At 33.1% G+C, this 22667-nt stretch overlaps 1 protein-coding gene across 3 annotated transcripts; it reads left to right on the top strand.

The window, feature by feature from the left end:
- The first annotated feature begins 6115 nt into the window (after nucleotides 1-6115).
- LOC130895720 (serine/threonine-protein phosphatase 2A 65 kDa regulatory subunit A beta isoform-like) lies at nucleotides 6116-18262 on the top strand. Of its 3 annotated transcripts, XR_009059490.1 has the most exons (7): nucleotides 6120-6300; nucleotides 8080-8457; nucleotides 9954-10148; nucleotides 13263-13368; nucleotides 13681-16638; nucleotides 16705-16808; nucleotides 16948-18262. XR_009059490.1 is itself a non-coding variant. In XM_057803222.1 (5 exons), exons 1-5 carry the CDS (start codon nucleotides 6217-6219, stop codon nucleotides 15375-15377), a joined length of 2460 nt encoding a protein of 819 aa, XP_057659205.1. In that variant the 5' UTR covers nucleotides 6120-6216; the 3' UTR covers nucleotides 15378-18262. The 3 variants fall into 3 exon arrangements, 1 of the variants encoding a protein (XP_057659205.1); XR_009059489.1 differs by having other exon boundaries at nucleotides 6116-6300; nucleotides 13681-16967; nucleotides 17733-18262; XM_057803222.1 differs by having other exon boundaries at nucleotides 13681-18262.
- Nucleotides 18263-22667: the final 4405 nt, after the last annotated feature.

The following is a 22667-nucleotide window of genomic DNA, read 5'->3' as shown; positions in this document are numbered from 1 at the left end:
TGGAGGGTAGGCGCTACTAAATGATGAATTATTAACGGCGTTAACATCAAGAGAGAAGATGAAGTGTGCTCGCCAAGTTTGTAAATTCAATATTTTTAATGAATCGAATTATTAGCGAGATAGAGATTATAAAATGGTGGACAGGAGATGATAAAGAAGTTAGAATCAAGAGAAACTTGTGGTACGTGATAAAGATATTAGGAAGGGTAACACAAGAATCCAAAAACAAAATAGTGGACAGAAGGAGTTGAAAAAAGAGTTAGAATCAAAAGAAACTTGTGGTAAAGATATTTGGGAAGGGTAACAGGAGAATCCAAAAACAAAATGGTGGACAGAAGGAGTTGAAATTGAGAAGAGCTTGTGGTAAATATATTTGGGAAGGGTAACAAGAGAATACAAAATCAAAATGGTGGACAGAAGGAGCAGAAAAAGAAGTTAGAATGAAGATAAACTTGTGGTAATGATATTTGGGAAGGGTAACAGGAGAATTCAAAAGCAAATTGGGGAACAGAAGAAGTTGAAAAAGAAGTTAGAATCAAGAGGAACTTGTGATAAAGATATTTGGGAAGGGTAACAGGAGGATACAAAAACAAAATAGTGGACAAAAGGAGCTGATAAAGAAGTTAGAATCAAGAGAAATTTATGGTAAAGATATTTGGGAAGGGTAACAGGGGAATCCAAAAACAAATTGGTGGACAGAAGGAGTTGAAAAAGAAGTTGAAATTGAGGGAATTAAGAGATTCCAAAACTATAAAGAACAAAGCAAAGACAGTTTAAAAAACAGTATCTGGAAGAAAAATGAAGAAATATGCTAAAGTACAAGCTATTCTATGAAATGATGAAGAATCCGAGGAAAAACAAGTAATAGCAAATAAGTGTAGAGGAATAATAATGAAATAATAATAAATGACCAGGAAATAATACAACGGTGGAAGGCGTGCTTCTATGAATTACTAATCGAAATACTAAAAAAAAACCTCCACTAAGAATATTCAATAAAGCTTGGAAAACGGTCAAAGTATCCTACGGTTGGACGATTGGATGATAGGAGTTCCAAAACATACAGAGTGTACACAATCATGTATTCAAAATTCAACATATAATAAAGAAAAACAGAAGTAAGTAGAGATTTCCTTCATAGACCTACAAAAAGCTTTTGACAGTTTGATAACATCAACGGATACATTAGGAAAAACAACTTAGATAGTCTCAAAGCTTCATGATAAAAGATCTCCCTAAAACAGGGAGAGGTACTGAACCCTCTGTTGTTTATAATATTATGGACGATAAAATGAAAGCAAAAAAATAGGATGTGAGAATGTGAGAATGGATCAAGAATGAGCCAAGAATAATATACATAGCGATAGAAAAGGGAAATAATTGATTAAATATTTAGGGGTGACAAACACGAAGAAAGAATATCTAGTACATCCAAACTGTATCATATACGTTCAAGGACATTCAAAAGCGAAAAAATACATCAGTAGGAAAACAAAAATAATAGCATACAACAGTATATCGGTCAATATAACAAACAAATTTAACAGCTGGGTACTGATATACAGAGCAAAGTAGAATACAAGCAATAGAGATAAAGTACTTATGGAGAGCAAAGCAGAATCAAGTGTTGATTCAATAGATAGTGAGACGCTATATTAGTTTGAACAAATAACTAGCAAGAGGTGAACATAAGAAAAGCGGAATGGAGAGATAGCAGAAAATTGCAGATAAAAGGAAAAACATGGCACCAAATAAAAACTATGACAAGAATGAAAAAAGAAAAGTTTATTTATAAAAAGAAAAAATTGTAGGGGCTTAGCTTCACACTTTTGAGTAAAAAGGATTATATAAATATAATCTAGACATATATCACAAAATTAATTTGACAGATATATATCTTGAATTAACCAGAGTTAATGAAAAATGGCACTGAAAAACTTTTTTCCCATCTCTCATCTCCAGAAGTGTACAAATGGTGAAGCGCTACCCGAAGAGTCGAAAACATCTTACATGACTACCGTATATAAAAAAGGGGGCAGAGAAAACTGCGACAACTACAGGCACTTGTAGTGCTGTGTACAATATCCAGAATTTATAGAAAAATTCATAAAAAATAAAATCGAACAGGAATATTGCAACATGGAGGCAGAGGAACAGGCAGGCTTCAGAACGGGGAGGTCGACTATTGATCATTCATTTACGATCTCGCAATTAATTGATAAGAAAGCCGCCAAAAATCAAAAACTCCACCTTTTGTATACCGATCTTAAAAAAGCATATGACAACAAATATCAATGCGGTACTAATAAAAGCAGTACAAAAGCTTTATGAAAACAAGTTAAAATAGGAAACAGGGTCTCACAAGGATTCTCCATTAATAAGGGGTTAAAACAAGGATGCTGTTTGTCCCCCACACTTTTCAAGATATACCTAGAACACTCACTAGCACACTGGAAAAGAAAATGTAAGAACATGGGCATTCCACTAATTGATTCCACAATATATACCCTGTGTTTTGCAGATGACCAAATTATCTATTATGGGGTCTGGAAGTAAATTTGACTAAAACGGAGTATATGTGTATTGGAGGGGAGCAATGAAATTGAATACTTGAAGAAACACAACAAAAAATAAGTTGTACAAAATACAAATACCTAGGCATGGTCATCACAAATTATGGAAGATTAGATGATGCAATCGCACAAAGAAATAACCAAGGAAGACAAGCAATAAGACAGTTAAATAGTGTATTGTGGGACAAACAAATATCTAAGGAAAACAAACATCGAATATACAATAGCATAATAAAAAGTATAACAACATATAGTAGCGAAGTCTGGCCTCTAAAACAAAAAAACAGTAAAAATGCTTGAAGTCACTCAAGACTTGAAAAAATAAGAAACGAGAGAATTAGGGAGATCATGAAAGTGCAGCATAAGATTACATAAGACGTTAGGGTGAATCAGTTAAGATGGTACGGACATGTCCAAAGAATGCCTGAAGACCGCATACCCAAACAAATTTTAAATTGGAAACCACGAGGAAGAAGAAAGAGATGAAGACCAAGATTAAGTTGGAGGGAGGGTATCGAGAAGGATATTCGAAAAAGAGGATTGGAAGAAGATCTTGGAGAAGATCGAGAAAGATGGAAACTAGGAATCGGAAGACGGCGAAGATCATTTTAACCCTATTAATATATATACATATGTATATGAAAGCAGTTCTTAATGAATTGTTTGAAGATATTCATTCATTATATAACTGTGAACCTTTTTGGACGACAATGTAAATTGAAGGGCGATGCCAACAAGCATTGATTCATATTACGAGTTACCAATCCAATGTTTTTTTAAATAGCAATCAACGTTATCAGAAATTGAGGAGTTTTTATAAATGTATAATAATGTTTAATAACCATTGTATTAGCTATGACGTAGTTTCCTTTACAATCACTGTTTGTTTATTGTTTAAATAGTTATTTGAGTATCATACCAGTTGAATATTATTTAAAATGGACAGTGATGATGATTTCCAAGTGTGTGAGACATCACTGAAGTTGATAAATGATGTTAAAACTATTAGAATAGAAGACGCTACGTAAATAAATTGTATAATATCCAAAATCTTTAAGCAAATAAAAGAAAATATGAAAAATTATTAGAAGAATTTTATATGGTAGCTGAAAAATAATATGCTTACAAACCTTATATGGACTATAATCGACCTTCTAATCAAAAAAAGTCATGATTGCATAGATTTACCAGTGTATCTAAAAAGTTGAAGATCCAGGATATGATTAAATTACTCCTTGAGAGTTATGCCTAGTACTTACATAAGAAGATATTGATATTACGAATGTTTAGAATTACTTCTCTGAAAGGTCAAAGTGACAACTACGAGGGCTGTTTGATTGAAAAATACTACTATTCAGAAATGACAAATGACAAATATTGAATACTCATATAAAGAAAACCGTTTCCGTTGATAGGTGTGTACATTTCCGTTCATTGAAATAGCATAAAAGATTTTTACAATTTATGTGAATTTACTTGACATGTTTACCAATATTATTAAGTTCAATTTTAGCGTTATTATGAACTATGTGAAAAAAAGGGGTCATATGTACATATGTAGGGGTACATTGTTAGAAAGGGATTTTAGTCCTCTGTTCAGCAATATTAAGTTTTTTTTTAAATTTAGTGAAATCATAACTAGGAAAATGGATTGTTAATATGTAAAATTTTGATAATGTTTCCATCAAAAAACTTTAGATAAATAATAAATAAAGATAATAATGTCACAAAATACTTAGAATCCATTTTCAATGTACTTAACAATTGAATTAAATGTTCAAAATGATTGCACCAATTTAGAAAAACTTTATACTGCTGAACAGAGGTTTAAAATCATACAAGGTGCCACACGACCCCTTTTTTATTATATTATATCAAAATTTTCGAGGGGGTGCTTAAAATCCACGGGATCTGATGGAGGATAATATTTTCATACTGTGAATAGTCTTTTGAAAATAAAAATGAACCTGTTCTAGGTTTTTTCGCATAGTACATCATCATCATCAAGCCTTTCAATCCTTTAGATTATAGCTATTGCTTTTAGCGCTTTAAAATCCTTTCTTGAGGTGGATTACTCCTCATTTTCTATTTTTGTTTTCGTTATAGTTTATCGTTTGTCTTGACTGTTTTTGTTATTCTTTTCCATTCCTTTAGGTTCCGGCCCTCCAGTTTTCTTATGTCTTCCTCTATATCGTTTCTCCAAGTCATTCTCGGCCTGCCTCTTCTCCTTGGCCACAATAGGATCCATTACGTTTTTCTTTTAATCACAATTCAGTTGATTTTTTTCTCATTTTATGCCCAACCCAGTTGAGTCTTTGTGCTTTTATGTACCTCACTATATTTTCTGTCTCTTGCTTTTTTCCTATTTCTTCATTTTTCTTTGCTCTTCTTTCTCTCATTTTCTTTTTCTCGGTTCTTTTAAGTTTTTCTTCTTCCTTTTTGTTGATTACTGTTGTTTCCATCGCATTCGTGATTAACATAGTACATAATAACGCTAAAATTGAATTTATTCCATAAATATGGACCGCATTATATAATTTGGTAATCTGCATATAAATCTGAGCAAATATACAGGGGGTTGCCGTAATAACTATACAAAAAACTAAATAAAATTGAACTAGTTCTCAGAATTCTCTTAAAGCATTGTAAAACTGTCTCTTTTCTACGATGTACTAACAGAGTTATAATCTACTTACTACAATGTACTATATCTTTACTATATTATAAATGAAAATGTAGTATTGGAAGTATTAGAAATAACATAGAATACTTTTTATGGAAAAAAATTGTTTTTTACGAGGTATGAAACAATTTTTTGTTAAAAACCTCAAAATCTAGCTTCCTCAACGCCATCTATTATTCCAGTAATGGAGTTCCAGCCCTTAGTACTGTATTACCGACGGTCACGTCAATATCCAATCCAATTGACTATAGTTTCAACTGTTTAGTAACGTAAGTCGTAAGTAAAAGCCACGTGCGGCAAAAGTTGTGCGAAATAAAGAAACTTCGGTTCACGCAGAGTCGAGAAGACAACAGCGAGCAGAGCGACGAAGTGTTTTGAGAGCAGCTGAAACTCCTCTTCCGATACGAGATCGTTCAGATACTAGATACACTGCCGGTAGCTAAAAGAGCGATAGAAACTCCAGAAAAATCGCAGACGAGAAGAATTCTTAATGCAGAAATGCAGACCACGCGCCGTCTTAATTTCATGCGTAAGGATTTATCGGCAATTGAAGGTACTAGGTTTTAATATGATCCTTCAATTTATCATCATAATCATCCTTTGGTGATCTTACTATATTATAGAACGTTAAATTGTCTATTTTTCTACAAAAAGTACTACACAACTGTCCTCTCTGCGGAAGTGTCATAAAAACATATGTGTATGTCAAAAAAATTGAACTAGGAATAAAATAACCGATGTCAAATTATCTAGTTGGAAAAAAATGGGACATTTCGCAATGAATAATGATAAATTCATAGAATATTTATCTAACAATATATCATAACGATAATATTTGATGGGAGATAGATAAGAAAATACTTGAAATATTACAAATAGATCTCCGTAGTCACACGAGATTTTCTGTTTAATCTCCTATATCCACAAATTTTAGGTAGAATTAAAATAAACACGAAAAAAATGAGCGACGAAAGTGTATTGTTAAGTGATTTACAAACATTTAAGGATAGTTTTTATCAGGCAATAAGAGAAGAAAATGTAGCGGTGTGTATAAATTTTGGTTAAGTACTAATATTATATTTACGTCATTCGACACCCAGTTCAATTTCAATATATAAATTTTGTAGACTATCATAAAAGATAAACTCAAAATTAAAAATGCTCATCATAAGTTCAAAACCCTAAAATTTTTTGTACAGTAATTTACGTCCAAAAATTGGAATATTTAAATATGTCAATGATAAATAAGTAACTGGACATAAATATATTTTCCCCATAATTGACCGTACTAAAATGTAAGCGGTTACCTAGATAATCCTTTTCTTTCCAAAATTGAAGGATATCTTTATATCTCTCTCTATTTCAATACTTTCACACCAACCTCTGAATCTACCCAAAAGTAAGAAGATCCTTCCAATTATAGCCGTTGCAATGGGTTTTTCGTAATTAATAAAATATTATTATTGCTTTTTAATATATACAGTTATTTTTATTTGTTTTTCCCAACAATAATTTAGTTCATGTAGAATTTGCGAAAGCCTATTTCTGCTGATTGGTGGCCATCCGTTTTCCAAATAAGACGCTAAAATTTTATCAATGATAGGAATTTTCTTCTTAAATTAAAATGAGTGGACTTTACAGCGGATTTCATATTTGTAATCTTTACCGATGTAAACCTTTGGCCTTCCTGACCGAAACTTTGGACCACTTAAACATCCTCTTGTTTTTAAAACTGTGTTTCGCTAGCATGGCTAATTTAAAAGAAAGCTCATATCGCTTGGTTATGAGACACGTCCTGGAAAACACTGTTCTTCAGTTACAGTAAATTTCATTTTAGATTATCTTCATGGGAAATATTGTTAATCGTTGATAGCCACACGTGCTTAACGATTTCCGGACAGAGCCAGTAAGAATTGAGCTTGAAATGCTAGAAATGTCAAATTATAGTGAAAATCGTACTTATTCTTAAATAATAATAAGTAATAAAACATTTTATGATATTCCTGCTCGCTAGAATAGCTATGTGTAGATCATACAACCAACAACAGAAGTCATGGTACGTCTAGCCTAGTCTACTGATATTACCATTTCTGAAATCGGGTTATTCTTTTACGTGATCGACTTGGAGAATGAGATAAATAGAGGAATCCATTCATTTTTCGAAAACATGACTATTTTCATGCAATTAAGTTGTGGAAGCTTTAGTTACGAAAGTGCATGTAGATGGTGTTTACTTTGGATATAAATTATATAAAAATATATACCATAACTCATGTATTAATACCTTGGAGCTTAAGCAATATTTTTATCTAAATCAACTGGTCAAACTTTGAACATAAATTAAATCAAAATATAGTTACGAACCCCTACATGGGCCGTGAAGCCGACCCTGTCCGGTTATAATGATTGATTAAATTTGGCGAAAGCGGAATTCGTTTGAGGTTTATTTTAATATATTTTATATCATAGAGGCGATTTGTTTACATTTTTTTAGAACTTATTTCTAAGGAAAGTTTTTCATTCATTTGTTCACTTTCTCGAATTCTAGAAGTGCAATTTTTGCTGTAAAATCGAACATGTTTAGCGGATTTTAGTTAGTTTATAATAAATAGTCCTAGTAGACCGAATAAAAATAGAAAAGTAACTGATTAATTTAAATAAATTATATAAGTTAATTAAGAATTAGTGATTATTAATCAGAAACTCCAAGGTTCCGACGCACCCTGAGATAGCTAATAAATGTTGAATCTTTCCTTTACTATTCTTACCGTATATTATGATTATTGTCAAAATTAATTAACTTTCTTAAAATTGAAATTTTAGGGTCAAGTCGATATGACAAAGAAGCTGGGTATCTTAGCCGAGCACTTGGGTCAGGAAATAACAAGAACAGAACTTTTGCCGTTCATTCAAGAAAACATCGATTTTCATGACGAAATTCTATTGAACCTTTCAGAACAACTGAAAGAATTTATACCATTAGTTGGAGGATACGAGTATTCACAACCGGTTCTTGATCTTCTGCGGAAGATCTGTATCACAGATGAAACAGTTGTTCGAGAAAAATCACTTGAAACGTTGAAGAGTATAGCTAAGGATTTGAACAGCGAACTTACAGAATCATTGTTTCTTCCCCTTTTAGAGACTTTGGCAAACGAAGATTGGTTCACTAGTAAATGTTCAGCTGTTGCACTTTTTCCAGTAAGTATTGAAAAATAACAAGTCTACAATGTACAATCTCATAAATGGCTACTGTCGAAATTTTAGCCAGATCTGACTCGTAGTGTATTTTTGAAGAAGTGTGGAAACGGAAATATCTACGGATTTTAGAAAATATTAGTCGGCGATTCAATTCTTGTTTTGGTAAGAGAAATCATGCAGTGAAATCAAAGAACTTTTGAATGCTGTATATGGTTACTTTTCTCCTACGATAACGGCCAAAAAAATTAGTTTAACGAGTTATAAAATGGTCGCTCTTCGGTTTTTGAAGAGCCATGTACAAGTACCCCTAAAATGGCTACCATGGATGATAATGTGACAAATATCCACGATCTTTTATTGTCATACCTTCGATAAAACAGTTGTTGGGACGATGGGTACAACGTCTACTCTCTCACACCACAGGCGCAGCCACGAGGGAGAGCACCGTTTGATGCTGATTAAATACAAAGGGGTTGTTACTGTATCGTTTCGTGAGAATGGACGAAGCAAGGATCCATCAGTGCACATCAGAGACCAAAGAACAGTCGTAATAATGGACTTTACCAAATGAGGCAAAGACTGTCCTATAGGCTGGCAAGATGATGGCCAGCGTTGTTTGGTTTGGTTATTGGTTTGGTTGATGTCATCTACTTCAAAACCTAGATAGAGAAGGACGAAATATTGACAGGCCTATACTATTACGAATTATTGAATCTATTAAACGCCGAAGTGGGGAAAAACTTGGAGAATGTGCCGCATTCATTTAACATATAACAATTAATGGTTGAATTAGTTATCATATCACCAGACGGTGTCGAATGAGCTCATGTTTGCTTATCGAAATGGCTTTTAGGGATCAGTTTGTAGAATAAAAAAGAAATCTTCTTAATTACGACTATGATTTGATAGCTTTCTGGAAAATCTATTAAATATTATTGTTTCATGAAGAGCTTGTTCATTGCCGTGCAATCGGATGTGCACGCTACCAACATTAGATCAACTTTGTTGTTTGCCAAGATTTTGTACATTCTCTTACTAACTTTGAGTCCATTTTCTAAGAGCCAAGTTCTTGAAGGACTTATCTGATATAATAAATATCTTTGCATTCCGGTTGAAGCGTTTTGCCCAATGAGCTGCGCTATAGATACCGTGGAAACGCAATTATTCAATCCTGTCGGTTTGTTATCGTAACTTTCTATTTTTAATAAAGCATAATTTGGAAGACATGGCATCTATCAATGGGCACCTTTTATTCTGATTTCTTTTATTTTCATAGTAATCCAATTAATTTTATTTACTATTGGTGGCAGAAGGACCTCCTTCATATTTATCACAACCAGAGAATAATTAAATCAACTCGTGAGCTGAACGAGATAAAGAATAAAAAATTTAGCAGAATAATAACAATCCAAAATACTTTAATAAAAAAATGTGTTATGTAATGTTGAATCTAGTTTAATTGTGACTTGTTTGATAACAACTTGCTCGCATTTCAGATCGTATATTCGAAAGTTAAAGAAGATAAAAAAGAAGATGTTCGACATAATTTCCGTTTACTGTCTCAAGACGATTCACCAATTGTTAGAAAAGCAGCTGCAATTGGTCTAGTTGATTTGATACCTTTATTAGACAAAGAAAGTATCAAAAATGAGTTCATATCAGTATTTGACAATATAGCAAATGATAATATGGTAAGGTACTAAATTTTTAATAAAATTTCAAATGTAGAAGAATGAAAATTGTTGTTATTTCATCAAGAAAAACTTTTCATATAATATGAATTATTTCATAAATTAGTAGTTCATTCTATTCATAATCACTTTAATTCCATTGCTACTAGCTGCTTTATTCTCTATCCTAAACTCAACTAATTTAATTTTACTCTCATTATCAACTATATACAACTATTTTATAAGATTATCATATATATATATATATATATATATATATATATATATATATATATATATATATATATATATATGTTTATATATTTTCTCATGCCCTCTGTTTTTGATTATTTAAGACTAGTAGTAAACAATTCACGCTTTGTTCAATTATTCACATTGTTTGTTTACATAAATTCCTAAACTAACAACTAACTTTTAAATGTTTAACATTATTGTGAATGTAATTTTGTTTGTATCAACCTTGTCCTCGCGTCGGTTCAATTTGGTTCATATTGGCTTTTTACGACCTTCGGGGTTAATAATGACCACACATTACTTCACAGGAGAATAACGCGCAATAATTAACTAGAATCCAGGTGTAAAGTTTGATTGAATTATGGGCTGAAAACTTCGAAGGGGGCGGCACTATTTTTTATGGAAAAATAAACAGGACGACCTCGGGAAAAGAGAAGCGACTTTGGCGCGAGACGATCTACATACAAACACTCAGATGTTTTGCCGGCAACTCGGACAATCATGTGACAGATATTAAAGTTAAAATGAAACTGTAAATACAGCTATTGTAAGAATTGAAAAAAAATATTTAATAATATTTTCTACTCGGAAAATAGGCATTTCAACATACAAAATTGCAGGTTTTGAGGTAGAGAAAACCCTAAAGTAGAGCCCCAAAGACCTTTACATTCTCTAAAAGTAACGGTTTGGTCAAGAATATCTTCAAAAGGCATATTGTCCACTATTTTTTTGCAAACTTTGCAGTATATGTGTAAATGTTAGAGACTTTTTTTCCTCCTCTTATTTTGAGGTTTACAATAATAGAACAAGGATGCAGCAAGATTGAGTAATATGTCAAACATCCTACAAGAGCTTACCCGTGGTTAAAAAACTGTTTACAATAAAAGTGATATCACGTAGAGGAAAATTCCATGGCCGCACCGCATCTCAGAAAGCTGAGTAAACGTGAATAATTTAAAAATAATATGCTCAATTGAAATTCGTCAAAAAATAGCTACCACACCCAAGGCTACAAGTTGAAGAGGTTTCTAAAATAAAGCGGCCAGATTCCAGAAATGCTAACGGCAAAATAATGATATTATTTTAAGTAAAGATTTTCCATTCTATTTTCTTCATTCTCTCTCTCTCTCTCTCTCTCTCTCTCTCTCTCTCTCTCTCTCTCTCTCTCTCTCGACGTTTTTGAACAGTCAAAACATCGAGTTGATGAATCATCCGCTGTACAGCTCTTGTTTGACACCCAATCATTTCTTCTTATTTCAGAAAATCAAAAATAAATTGCGAGGTCTTATTTTTTCACGCTTAAATAGGCGGTTGATGCGTACAAATCACATGATTTGGAGTTACCTCAATCACAATGGAAAGATTGCTTCGGCAATTGATTCAAACTCATACAGAACTGTATTTATCACAATAAAGAATATTTTGAAAATCAATAAAGCCAACGTTAAAAATTTCTTTTTATTTGTCTATCTGAAAACTTAAGTAGCAGCCCTCATAGAAACTCCAGTTTCAGTAGCAAAGACTCTTCCAACCCAACAACATCGCGTATATCCGATAACAACGTAATACTTTGTTGGGTAAACTGTTCACAACTGCTCACAACCATTCAAGGAATGTCGAGCATTCGCTGTTATAAAATTTATCTAACGATACAATAAACAGAGCCAAGCAAAGAGTCAAACATCGCTACTACATGTTCATGATCTCTCTAGCTAACGTTCTAGTTCAAACTCGTCAAAATGATATTCTTCACGAAGATACCAAATCTAACAGTTACATATGCTGAATTTATTTTCGTGGGTGATTATAATGGAAAAACAATAAAATTGAAAGATGTGCGCAAACAAACCTGTTTGGTGTAGGTTGTCGTTGAGTTAAAACAACAATAACTGAGTTAATGAAAGGAATTAGGCTCGGCAAGAAGGTCGAAACAAATTAACTGTCTTTTCGCTATAATACTTGCCAGACAACTCGATTATAGCTGGCTATAACGCTCTCTTTTAAATTTTCGTAATGTAACATATGCAGGAATGCTCATTAAAACTTTATCAGAACCTTAACAGGATAATTTAAGAAAAATCAATGAACCACTGATCGCTTTCATGTGGCACAAAATAATAGCAGTTTAAGAGCCTGATTCTTTAAAAATCCTTTCCACTTGACTATGGGACATGCTCGTCCCATCCGTTGTAAAGAAGCAGAATTACCATCCGCTTTACATGAAAATCACTTCTAAGTCCTCCAGTTATTGTGTAAGATGGCGAAGTTTAGTATCTTTGGATCTAATATTTTGGTAGCACAATTTAATGCTTTGGAATATAGTATAGCAATAATATGATTTCAACAGAATGAAGTAACGCATCTCTGGAAATAGAGAAATGTTTGATGTTAGCCTAGTTTCACGTTTGGATGATCCCATTGGTGACTAGGATTCGAAACTTAGTGTCGTAAAACTCGTACATTTGACAAAAATGCACCAACATAAACTGCAATTGCGTTTTATATTCAAACAAAACTCGCCACACATTCCTATGTACGTTGCTAATCTGGTAAAAATGTATTCTTCCCTTTGTTCACACACTCGTTCACAAAATTATATAAATAGAGAAGAAAACAAATAATAACATTCATGAGAATGTTCTTATATTCGGTCTCCGCGGAAACAGTGATCAATTTCCGTGGAACTTGTCGATAGAATTCACGTATTGATTTTGTCGCCTAATGCAGAAGAGCAGGGTCAGTTCAAAAACTACACCCTGTGCGTAAATTTTATATTATAGTTCCAATAACATACTAAACTTCCTAAACCCTACGCCTACGGTCCATTGTTTAACTATTTTCCAGTGATAAATTCTGGTCTAAAAAGTATTTATGTTTCAGGACTCAGTTAGAGTTCATGCCATCAAAGCTGCAATTATTATCTGTAATAGATTAACAGAAATAGAAATAGAGGACTTCATTTTCAAGACTTTGGAACGTTTGGCAGGTAATTCAATTTTCAACTAACGTTTTGTAAAAATGATTAGGAAAAAATGTGTACCAAATTTGGTATTAAAAAGTTGAAGGGTTATAAAAAACATAATTTATTCCGAAATTTTGGGTCCTGCCTTCAGGCCATATTCGTCATATTTTGAGCTCCCCTTTACGCCTCTGCTGTGTGTCAATTCTTATGCAGGACACCCTGTATATCATATACCTAGAATAAATTTCACCTCAAGGCAAATTCAATTCATTTGATTGTTGAAGGAAAAGAATATTTACTATATTGATTTTTTTATGTTGTTATTTTTTGTTTTAGATAGCGATTCCTGGAAAATACGGCAAGTGGTGGCCAAGAACATAGCAGAAATTCAGGAAGTAATACCATTTCCAAAATTAAGAGGGAAAATATTAGCTATCTTTCAAAAAATGTTGAAAAACACCGAAGAGGAAGTGAGAATAATGGCAGTTAAAAACTTAATTCCTTACTGCAAAAATTTGAAGAAATCCTATGAATACCCGAATAATTATGAAAACAACTTTGAATCTGTAGTTGTGCAAAGCATCATTCCGCAAATATCGCTTCTAGTAGTTGATACTTGTATCGACGTTAGGTTAGAATTGGCTAAGCACATATTGAAGTTAAGTACTGTGTTATCTAAGCAAGTTTTTATGGAACACGTAATGCCTTTGGTGATAGATATTTTAGAGTTAGATACGTCGGTACCTGTAAAAGCGAACGTTCTAGAAAACCTAAATGATCTTCCAAACGATGTAGATTTCGCAAAGTCTCTACCATCTATTAAAAACGTCATGAGGACTTTGATAGTGTATTCACAATCTCACTGGCGTACTAGGAAGGGATTGTTAGTGACATTCATGCATATAGCGCGCTTCGCATCAAAACAATACTTTTCGGAAAACGTGAAAATATTCTTCGCCAGCTTACTAGGAGATCCAGTATTCGCTGTCAGAAGAACTGCCCCTATTATACTACCTTTACTAGCTAAACAGTATGGAATGATTTGGACTGATAAGCAGATAATACCATACTTTAAAATGTTCAAAAAAGATAGTAGATATCTGTATAGATACGTACCTTTATTTGGAATAAACGAATTATTGAACCCATCTGTAATTTCGGATGAAGAGATAAAATACTTGAAAAGCATGGAACAGTATAAAGAAGAAAGTACAACAGCTAAACTTTTATGGAAATTACAATGTTTGTTGGAAAAGTTGAAAAGTAAACTCGGGGAAAAAACTTTTGAAGATATTTTATCTTTAAACAAGAGCATAGATGATTTTAAAACTGATACAGTTTTTTTATACGCTGGCGACACGTTAACATCATTAAAAGAACACTACAACCAAGATCTTTTTGCATGTGAAAAAGAAAATATGGAAATAATAGACGACTGGTATTTGACAGGTCTAGTTTCGCTAATCTATAGAGAATTCTTAGAGTTACTTTTAACTTTATTCGATGATAAAATTGTTAACGTGCAAATTAGATCTATATTTACATTGAATAAAATAAAAGTTTTTACGGATAGTTTATCTAAAGAATTTGAAGAACCGTGGATAAAAGAATGTTTATCTTCACTCAGTAAAGAAAATAAAGAAGAAATAGAGAGACAAGTCGATATCGAACTAAGTGTAAAATGTATGGATGTGGAAGAAGAAAATATAAATACTGAATTGATGGAAAATATCTTCAGTACCAATCAAATAGTGTCATCTAATAATGAATTGATATTCGAAAATTCAAAAATGAGTGCAGAAGTTAATATAGATGTGGCTATTAATAACAAAATTAACGTTGTTAAAAATAGTTCAGATGATAGTGATAACAAAATTTTTTCTAGCGGGGAAGAAAATGGAAATGGCGCTTTAACCGAAGATGTTAACAGTACAATGAATACAGATTCTACAGAAGAATATATAGCCGACCAAACTGTATCAAATTTGAATGATGCCAGTACATCTGGGGCAGGCAGTAATAGCATTTCATAAATTCTGAAATAGCCTCATTGATGAAAGCAGTATTTATATACAAGTTGGTACATTGTATAAATTATTTTCTATATAAAAAATGAGGATAATGCTTTTTGTACACTTATTTCTAATTTGCTAAACGATATATGAATTGAGTACGTAATTTGTTCAAATATATAGGGCACTCAATTTTTTAAACATGTATTCATGAAAATAATAGAAACCATTAGAATTTTTTAAATGGCACACTTTAGTATCTACACACTATCTAAGCGACTTCGGCCTATTAGACCACCTCTAGCCATGATGCTTCCCTTTGAACGTCGATTTTATTTTCGGGAATAGAGAAGAGTCTAGTGGGGCTAAGGAGATCCTAACAGATCGCCTTACAGTTGTCCTTTTGCGCACATCTTTTTTTTTTTATTGGTTGGCCTTTCGCTCCTCTGACAACATTCGCGGCACCAACCTCGTACACATCTTCCTTATGGCTAAGTTTTCTGTCAGGATCCCAAAAATTTGAGTTTGAGGAATTCTCAATTTATGAGCAATCAGTCTGATACTCATCCTACGACGAGTATTCAATATTTTTTTCACTCTTGAACCATTTTCCCCATTTCCCTTGAGCTTCGATTTTATTCTCGGGGATAGAAAAAAGTTTGGTGAGGCCAAGGAGATCTTGGCAGATCGATTTCCGGTTGGCCTTTTGATCTTCTGACAACTGAGAATTCTCAATTTATCAGCAATCATTCTGATACTCATCCTACGACGAGTGCTCAAAATTTTTTCACTCGTGACCTCTTCCCCTTGAGCGTCGATTTTTTTCTCGGGAATAGAAAAAAGTTTTGTGAGGCCAAGGAGATCCTGGCAGATCGTTTTCCGGTTGGCCTTTTGATCTTTCGACTTCTGAGAATTCTCAATTTATCAGCAATCATTCTGATACTCATCCTACGACCAGTGTTCAATAGTTTTTTCACTCGTGACCTCTTCCCCTTGAGCGTCGATTTTATTCTCGGGAATAGAAAAAAGTTTTGTGAGGCCAAGGAGATCCTGGCAGATCGTTTTCCGGTTGGCCTTTGATCTTCTGACTACTGAGAATTCTCAATTTATCAGCAATCATTCTGATACTCATTCTACGACGAGTGTTCAATATTTTTTTCACTCGTGACCTCTTCCCCTTGAGTGTCGATTTTATTCTCGGGAATAGAAAAAAGTTTGGTGAGGCCAAAGAGATATTGGGAGATCGTTTATTGGTTGGCCTCTCGCTCCTCTGACAACATTCGTGGCACCAGCTTCGCGCACATCTTCCTCATGACTAAGTTTTCTGTAACGTTCTTAAAACCTTGAGTTTGAGGAATTCTCAATTTATCAGCAATCATTCTGATACTTTTCCTACGATGAGTGTTCAATATTTTTCTACTCGTGACCTCTTTCCTTGTTGGTCGAAAGGCGGTCAAAGCGGTCTCCTTACTTTCTCAGAACAACTTGGACCATTCAATAACACTCGATCTAGCTATAGCAGCATCACATTATACTTTGTATATTAAAAAGAATGCTGTATTCAATCCCAAAATTGATTTTTCAAAGGTAGTCCTGGAATGTGTAAGTTTGGTGAGGCCAAGGAGATCTTGGCAGATCGATTTCCGGTTGGCCTTTTGATCTTCTGACAACTGAGAATTCTCAATTTATCAGCAATCATTCTGATACTCATCCTACGACGAGTGCTCAAAATTTTTTCACTCGTGACCTCTTCCCCTTGAGCGTCGATTTTTTTCTCGGGAATAGAAAAAAGTTTTGTGAGGCCAAGGAGATCCTGGCAGATCGTTTTCCGGTTGGCCTTTTGATCTTTCGACTTCTGAGAATTCTCAATTTATCAGCAATCATTCTGATACTCATTCTACGACGAGTGTTCAATATTTTTTTCACTCGTGACCTCTTCCCCTTGAGTGTCGATTTTATTCTCGGGAATAGAAAAAAGTTTGGTGAGGCCAAAGAGATATTGGGAGATCGTTTATTGGTTGGCCTCTCGCTCCTCTGACAACATTCGTGGCACCAGCTTCGCGCACATCTTCCTCATGACTAAGTTTTCTGTAACGTTCTTAAAACCTTGAGTTTGAGGAATTCTCAATTTATCAGCAATCATTCTGATACTTTTCCTACGATGAGTGTTCAATATTTTTCTACTCGTGACCTCTTTCCTTGTTGGTCGAAAGGCGGTCAAAGCGGTCTCCTTACTTTCTCAGAACAACTTGGACCATTCAATAACACTCGATCTAGCTATAGCAGCATCACATTATACTTTGTATATTAAAAAGAATGCTGTATTCAATCCCAAAATTGATTTTTCAAAGGTAGTCCTGGAATGTGTAAGTTTAGCTAATACCAGCTAATACCAGTGCTTGATAGTAATATACTATATCCTGAAAATATTCAAACAATTTGAGCTGGATAAACACTACTATAGCCAATTGAAATTTATTGTCCTTTCCACAAATCGCCCTTAAGATTAATAAAGTACATAATTCACCCTATACATTATATAGAAATTATACGAATATTTAACAGAAGTCACAAACGAACCTTCGATTTTACACACATTCCGAAACATTTCTGAGGGAATCTATAATATTGAGCCTAAAGCATAGCGAATGCAGCAACTTACTTTGTTGAGCAACATTATTTTCTTGCTATTAAAATGAGTTTACACTTAGTTTTGGGCAGCTCATATTCCAATAATTTTCAGTCGGTTTGAAAAAAGTGTACATCAATCAGCGCTACTATTTCTGAACCTAATATCAATTAATGTCCATAAGTATAGACCACCTTGTATATATTATCTCGAAACAAAACTAAGATATCAACAAATGTATTATAAATTTAGGAATAAAATATTTTCGTATTGTTCATTTTTATTTATATTGTTAGTACCATAATTATTCATACATAGGGGAACGGCAGGTTTTTTTGGATTAAAGTACTTTTTTGCACAAGTCGATATTTTATTGTGATTAGTCAGCTCGTTGTGTACAGGGTGTCAAAAATAAGGTTTACTTTTCTCCAAGCCAGTAAGAGTTATCAGAAAACTTTAATTACAAAAGTTCTTTGTATTTGAAGGAATTTTTAGTTTAATGACTTTTGCATTATACAGGGTGTCCCAATTCTTCAGTATCGACATCAATTCTGGAAATTGCGTTTTTTGATTTAGTGATAAAAACGAAGGTAACTTTCATTGGACTGACCTATTCGAATTCCGCACAGTCTATGAAATATTAAAGGTTATTTGAATTTTTATTAAGAAATCATCTTATTTGGAAAATTTCGCAAATTAAAAATGAAGTTAACTAGCATCATTTTGAAAATGAATTTTCAACACAAATCTTAGGTTTATTAAATTTTTGTGATTTTCGAGTCTAGAATCATACTGGGTGTCTTTTTTTACTGTATGAGCTTCGAATTTTGTAAGTAACAGAATCTAATTTTTTTAAATAGTACCCTCTGCATATTATATCTTCAATAGAACGTGCAGAAAAATAAAAATCATTTCCTATAACCCGTCAGACAGTGTAATTGTGAGTGTTGGTTTAGTGGTGATATAAACAGTGTATTTAGTATTCACCAAAGGTTCCAGAAATTCCAACTTAAAAGTTCCACTTAAGTGACTTTTATGACTAATCGAAAAGTGATGAAATTTTACACATAGTCTTCTGAAAGTTGGTACTGTATGCCATATGGATTTGACAATGGCAACGCCATCTGTGTGACAGTCACACAACTTAATGAGTGATGTTACACCTTTACTAGCTACACCACTGATATGTAGAATTCTCTCATTGAGCGTTTGATTTGTGGAATGTTTTGAAACATACAACTACTAACTTTTCCAAAACTCTGTAAAATTTATTACTAATAAATCAACTACCTAACGATTATATAATAAACTGACAATTTAAAATCCTCACATTATGAATATGGTTTATTGACCTTCGTTACTTAAATCTGGCACAGCATGCAAATCCTAAAATTAAATTTTGATTAAATATTCTTCCCGTCATCCACATTCGGTTAACTCTGATATTAACGTTAAAAATATATGTCTGTAGATTATTTTCGTAACAATATTACGTAGATCGTTCTTATTTTTGTGATTATTTGATTTATGACAGAGACAATTGTTTCAGTGTTCTCACACACGCATTCATTAATTAGAAAAATTTTCAATCAACTCCTATAATTCCTATAATTAGATAATTGTACATTTATAGTCGAAAAAAATATAAATTAATAAACAAAATTATATGAATTCATTCAAAATAAGATAGAAAATTCAGAAATAAAATTTGCTTTTAAAATTAGTTTCACTAAACCTTCCATGACATGTAAGTAATAGTAAGTAAGTAAGAATGAGCATAATAACGAGCAACTTTCAATTAACACCTGTAAAACTAATTTTATTTACAAAAAAAAGAAAGGTAATTTGATGTAAATTAACAGTCACTTTCCAATGAAGTAATATCCTGGATGAACACTTACTTGGATCAACCATCTAGACAAGCTAATCTATGAAGCTACTGCGGTTATATGGACTTAAATTAGAGTTACCAAAGTTCAAAACCAGTGACAAACCAAGGGACCAAATGCATTGCACACATCCCATTCGAAGTGGTAATCAATGACCCCCAATAATGGACCAAAAAAGATATTGTACAGGCTCGAATCGATTCGCTAGTATACCGATTGTTCGAAGGTAGCGCATGGATCGGTATTGGGCATAGAAACCTATATATAAAGCACATTTTCTCCGATAGCAAAACGGCTAAGTTTGAGGAACTTCCCGTGATGTCTAAAATTAACATTAAACTGTTGATGGTGGTGGTGGAAGCACTGAAACATTTAATGCTTTTTTTCAACCACATACCTATGTGAAAAGGCATTCTCTATTTTTGTATATACAAAAAACAAATACAGAAACGGTTACAAGTAGAATCTGATTTGAGATTACAACTTAGTAGCAATATCAAACTGAATATCACTGATTTAGTTGCAAAAAAGCAATACCAACTTTCATAATAAACAGTTAAAGTACCTATTTTGTATCTGTAATCTTAATATATAAAAATTCAATGTCCGTGTGTATGTTCCGGATGAACTCAAAAACGAGTCCACTGATATTCATGAAAGTTGGCATATATATGTAATTAGGTCCAACTTAATGATAAGATAGTTATTATTGAAATTAATAGTCAATATTAATGTCCCCAGTGCATGTCAAATTGTCGACAATTTAATTTTCTCAAGTGCGCGAATGCGCACAAGAAGAAATTATGAGACAATTTGACATGCACGAGAGAGCATTTTGGCAGACTATTTCCTGAGAAAAATTTAATTTAAAATAAACTTAATTCTGTGTTTAAAATTTGTTATTCTTTAAATTATACCGTAGTTGACGATCATCATATTGGCATTGAATTGGTATCTACGGTAACTTATTGACAACAGTTTTGTTCGTGAAAAAATATTTCAAAATGAGTTTACGTTTTGGGCAGAATTCCACGCAAGTAATAGTAATAATAACACCACCGAGCCTGATAAATGCCCAATAAGGTATTTAATGTAAAGCATGATATCAAACAATCTATCATTATAATTTTGCAGGCTTTTTAAAATGTTGAAAGAAAAAAGAGGAAAACATATTACGGTCGATCGTCTTTTCTTAACTGTAAACCCATCATGGATGAAAGAAACATCAAAAGGTTTTTTTTAAAATTGTCCAGTAGGACGAAATGAAATTTCAAAGTGGACAAGAGATGCAGCGGAAGCTATAGGAATTGAAACGAAAAGAATAAAAGTGACAAATCACTCGCACCGTGCTGCGGCAGTTACTCAGCTTGCCAAGGTTGGGGTTTCAGAAAATCAAATTATGAAGGTTACCGGACACTCAAATCAGGCCTCGATAAAGAGTTACCTCCAAATAAATTGTGAACACCACGAGGAAATTGTACAAAAAATGCGAAATGACAGTAGCGAAGTAACAATAAGAAGTGGTGGAAGCAGCATAGAAACACCATCGTCGGCCTCCAGTAAAGTTGTATATTCTAATTGCATTTTCAATAATTGTTCCTTTTCTTAAAATATAAAATTAAAACCAAATGATGTTTATTAATCCTAGACGAAAATTTGGCACTAGTGCAAATTATCGATAATTTGCACTAGTGCAGTATTATCGCTGAAATTTGATCGTTGCTAGGTAAACATAAAATATTACAGCTTTTTGGTTGGCTTAAATTTTTCGAAGGAAATAGCCTCAATAATTAATAATTAATAATAAACTGATCATCAACATTGATTGTTGGTATTAATCGTAGTTTCCGTTTCCGTAAGTCTGGAACAAATGGCGCCTTAAGCGAATTTCTTTACGGAGAACTGTAAAATTTTTGTTCTTTGCACCTCATAGATAGTACCACACATTAATCTGATATATTTTCTTAGACTACACACTGTACATGTCTTATTTTGCCTATACCACTTAACGTCGCTTCTTTCAAATCATTCTTCATTTTGTCTTCGCGGTATACATTACTTCGAATATTTTCTTCTACTTCTAACTTACAGTTATTCAGAGAACAGCGAAATCCATTCACATTAAAAATTCTATATATTTCCAGTAAAATGCTACCCAAAAAAATCTAGCCTTAATGCCCGTATAGCAAGAAGACTCGATATGTGCACGTGTTGAAAGAGATCATGAATCAGTCGAACAGAGAGCAGAAAGAAATGCAGCTCAAAGAATTCGCACAGCTGAATCTATCCAAATAACCCTTGAACATTGAAAGCTTGTTGCTTTTTCGAACAATTATCAATGTCCTTGGGTTATTACTACTGATAATTCATTTATGTTGATTCTAGTTTCCCCAACCGCTTGGTCGAATCGCTGAAGCGTTTGAGGCAACACACGTCCTTGACCCCATTCATCATGAACATCAGTTCGTTCAAATTTTCGATACCACTCACAAATTACCCGTCACTGATAAATTCTCTATACACTCAACTCATTCTTCGATTACTTTCCCGTGCAGTATTTCCTTCTGCCTGCACGAAACGAATAACAACTCGCAATTCACACTTGACAGAAGGAGCAATAATGACAGCCACGTTCATGTGACTGCAACTCAACGGTAAATGACTAGGAAAGGGAACAAAATATCGATATATCAAACTATCGATAATTTTTCAAAAATTAATCGATAAATATCGTCGAGATTTTTTTATCTTGAAATATCGATATTCGATATTAATTTTTGAGTATGGAATTCA

The sequence above is a fragment of the Diorhabda carinulata genome, chromosome 6 (assembly GCF_026250575.1).
Source record: "Diorhabda carinulata isolate Delta chromosome 6, icDioCari1.1, whole genome shotgun sequence".
Classification (NCBI taxonomy): domain Eukaryota; kingdom Metazoa; phylum Arthropoda; class Insecta; order Coleoptera; family Chrysomelidae; genus Diorhabda; species Diorhabda carinulata.
The sequence above is the reverse complement of the archived record's forward strand: the minus strand, read 5'-3'. Positions and strand labels throughout refer to the sequence as shown.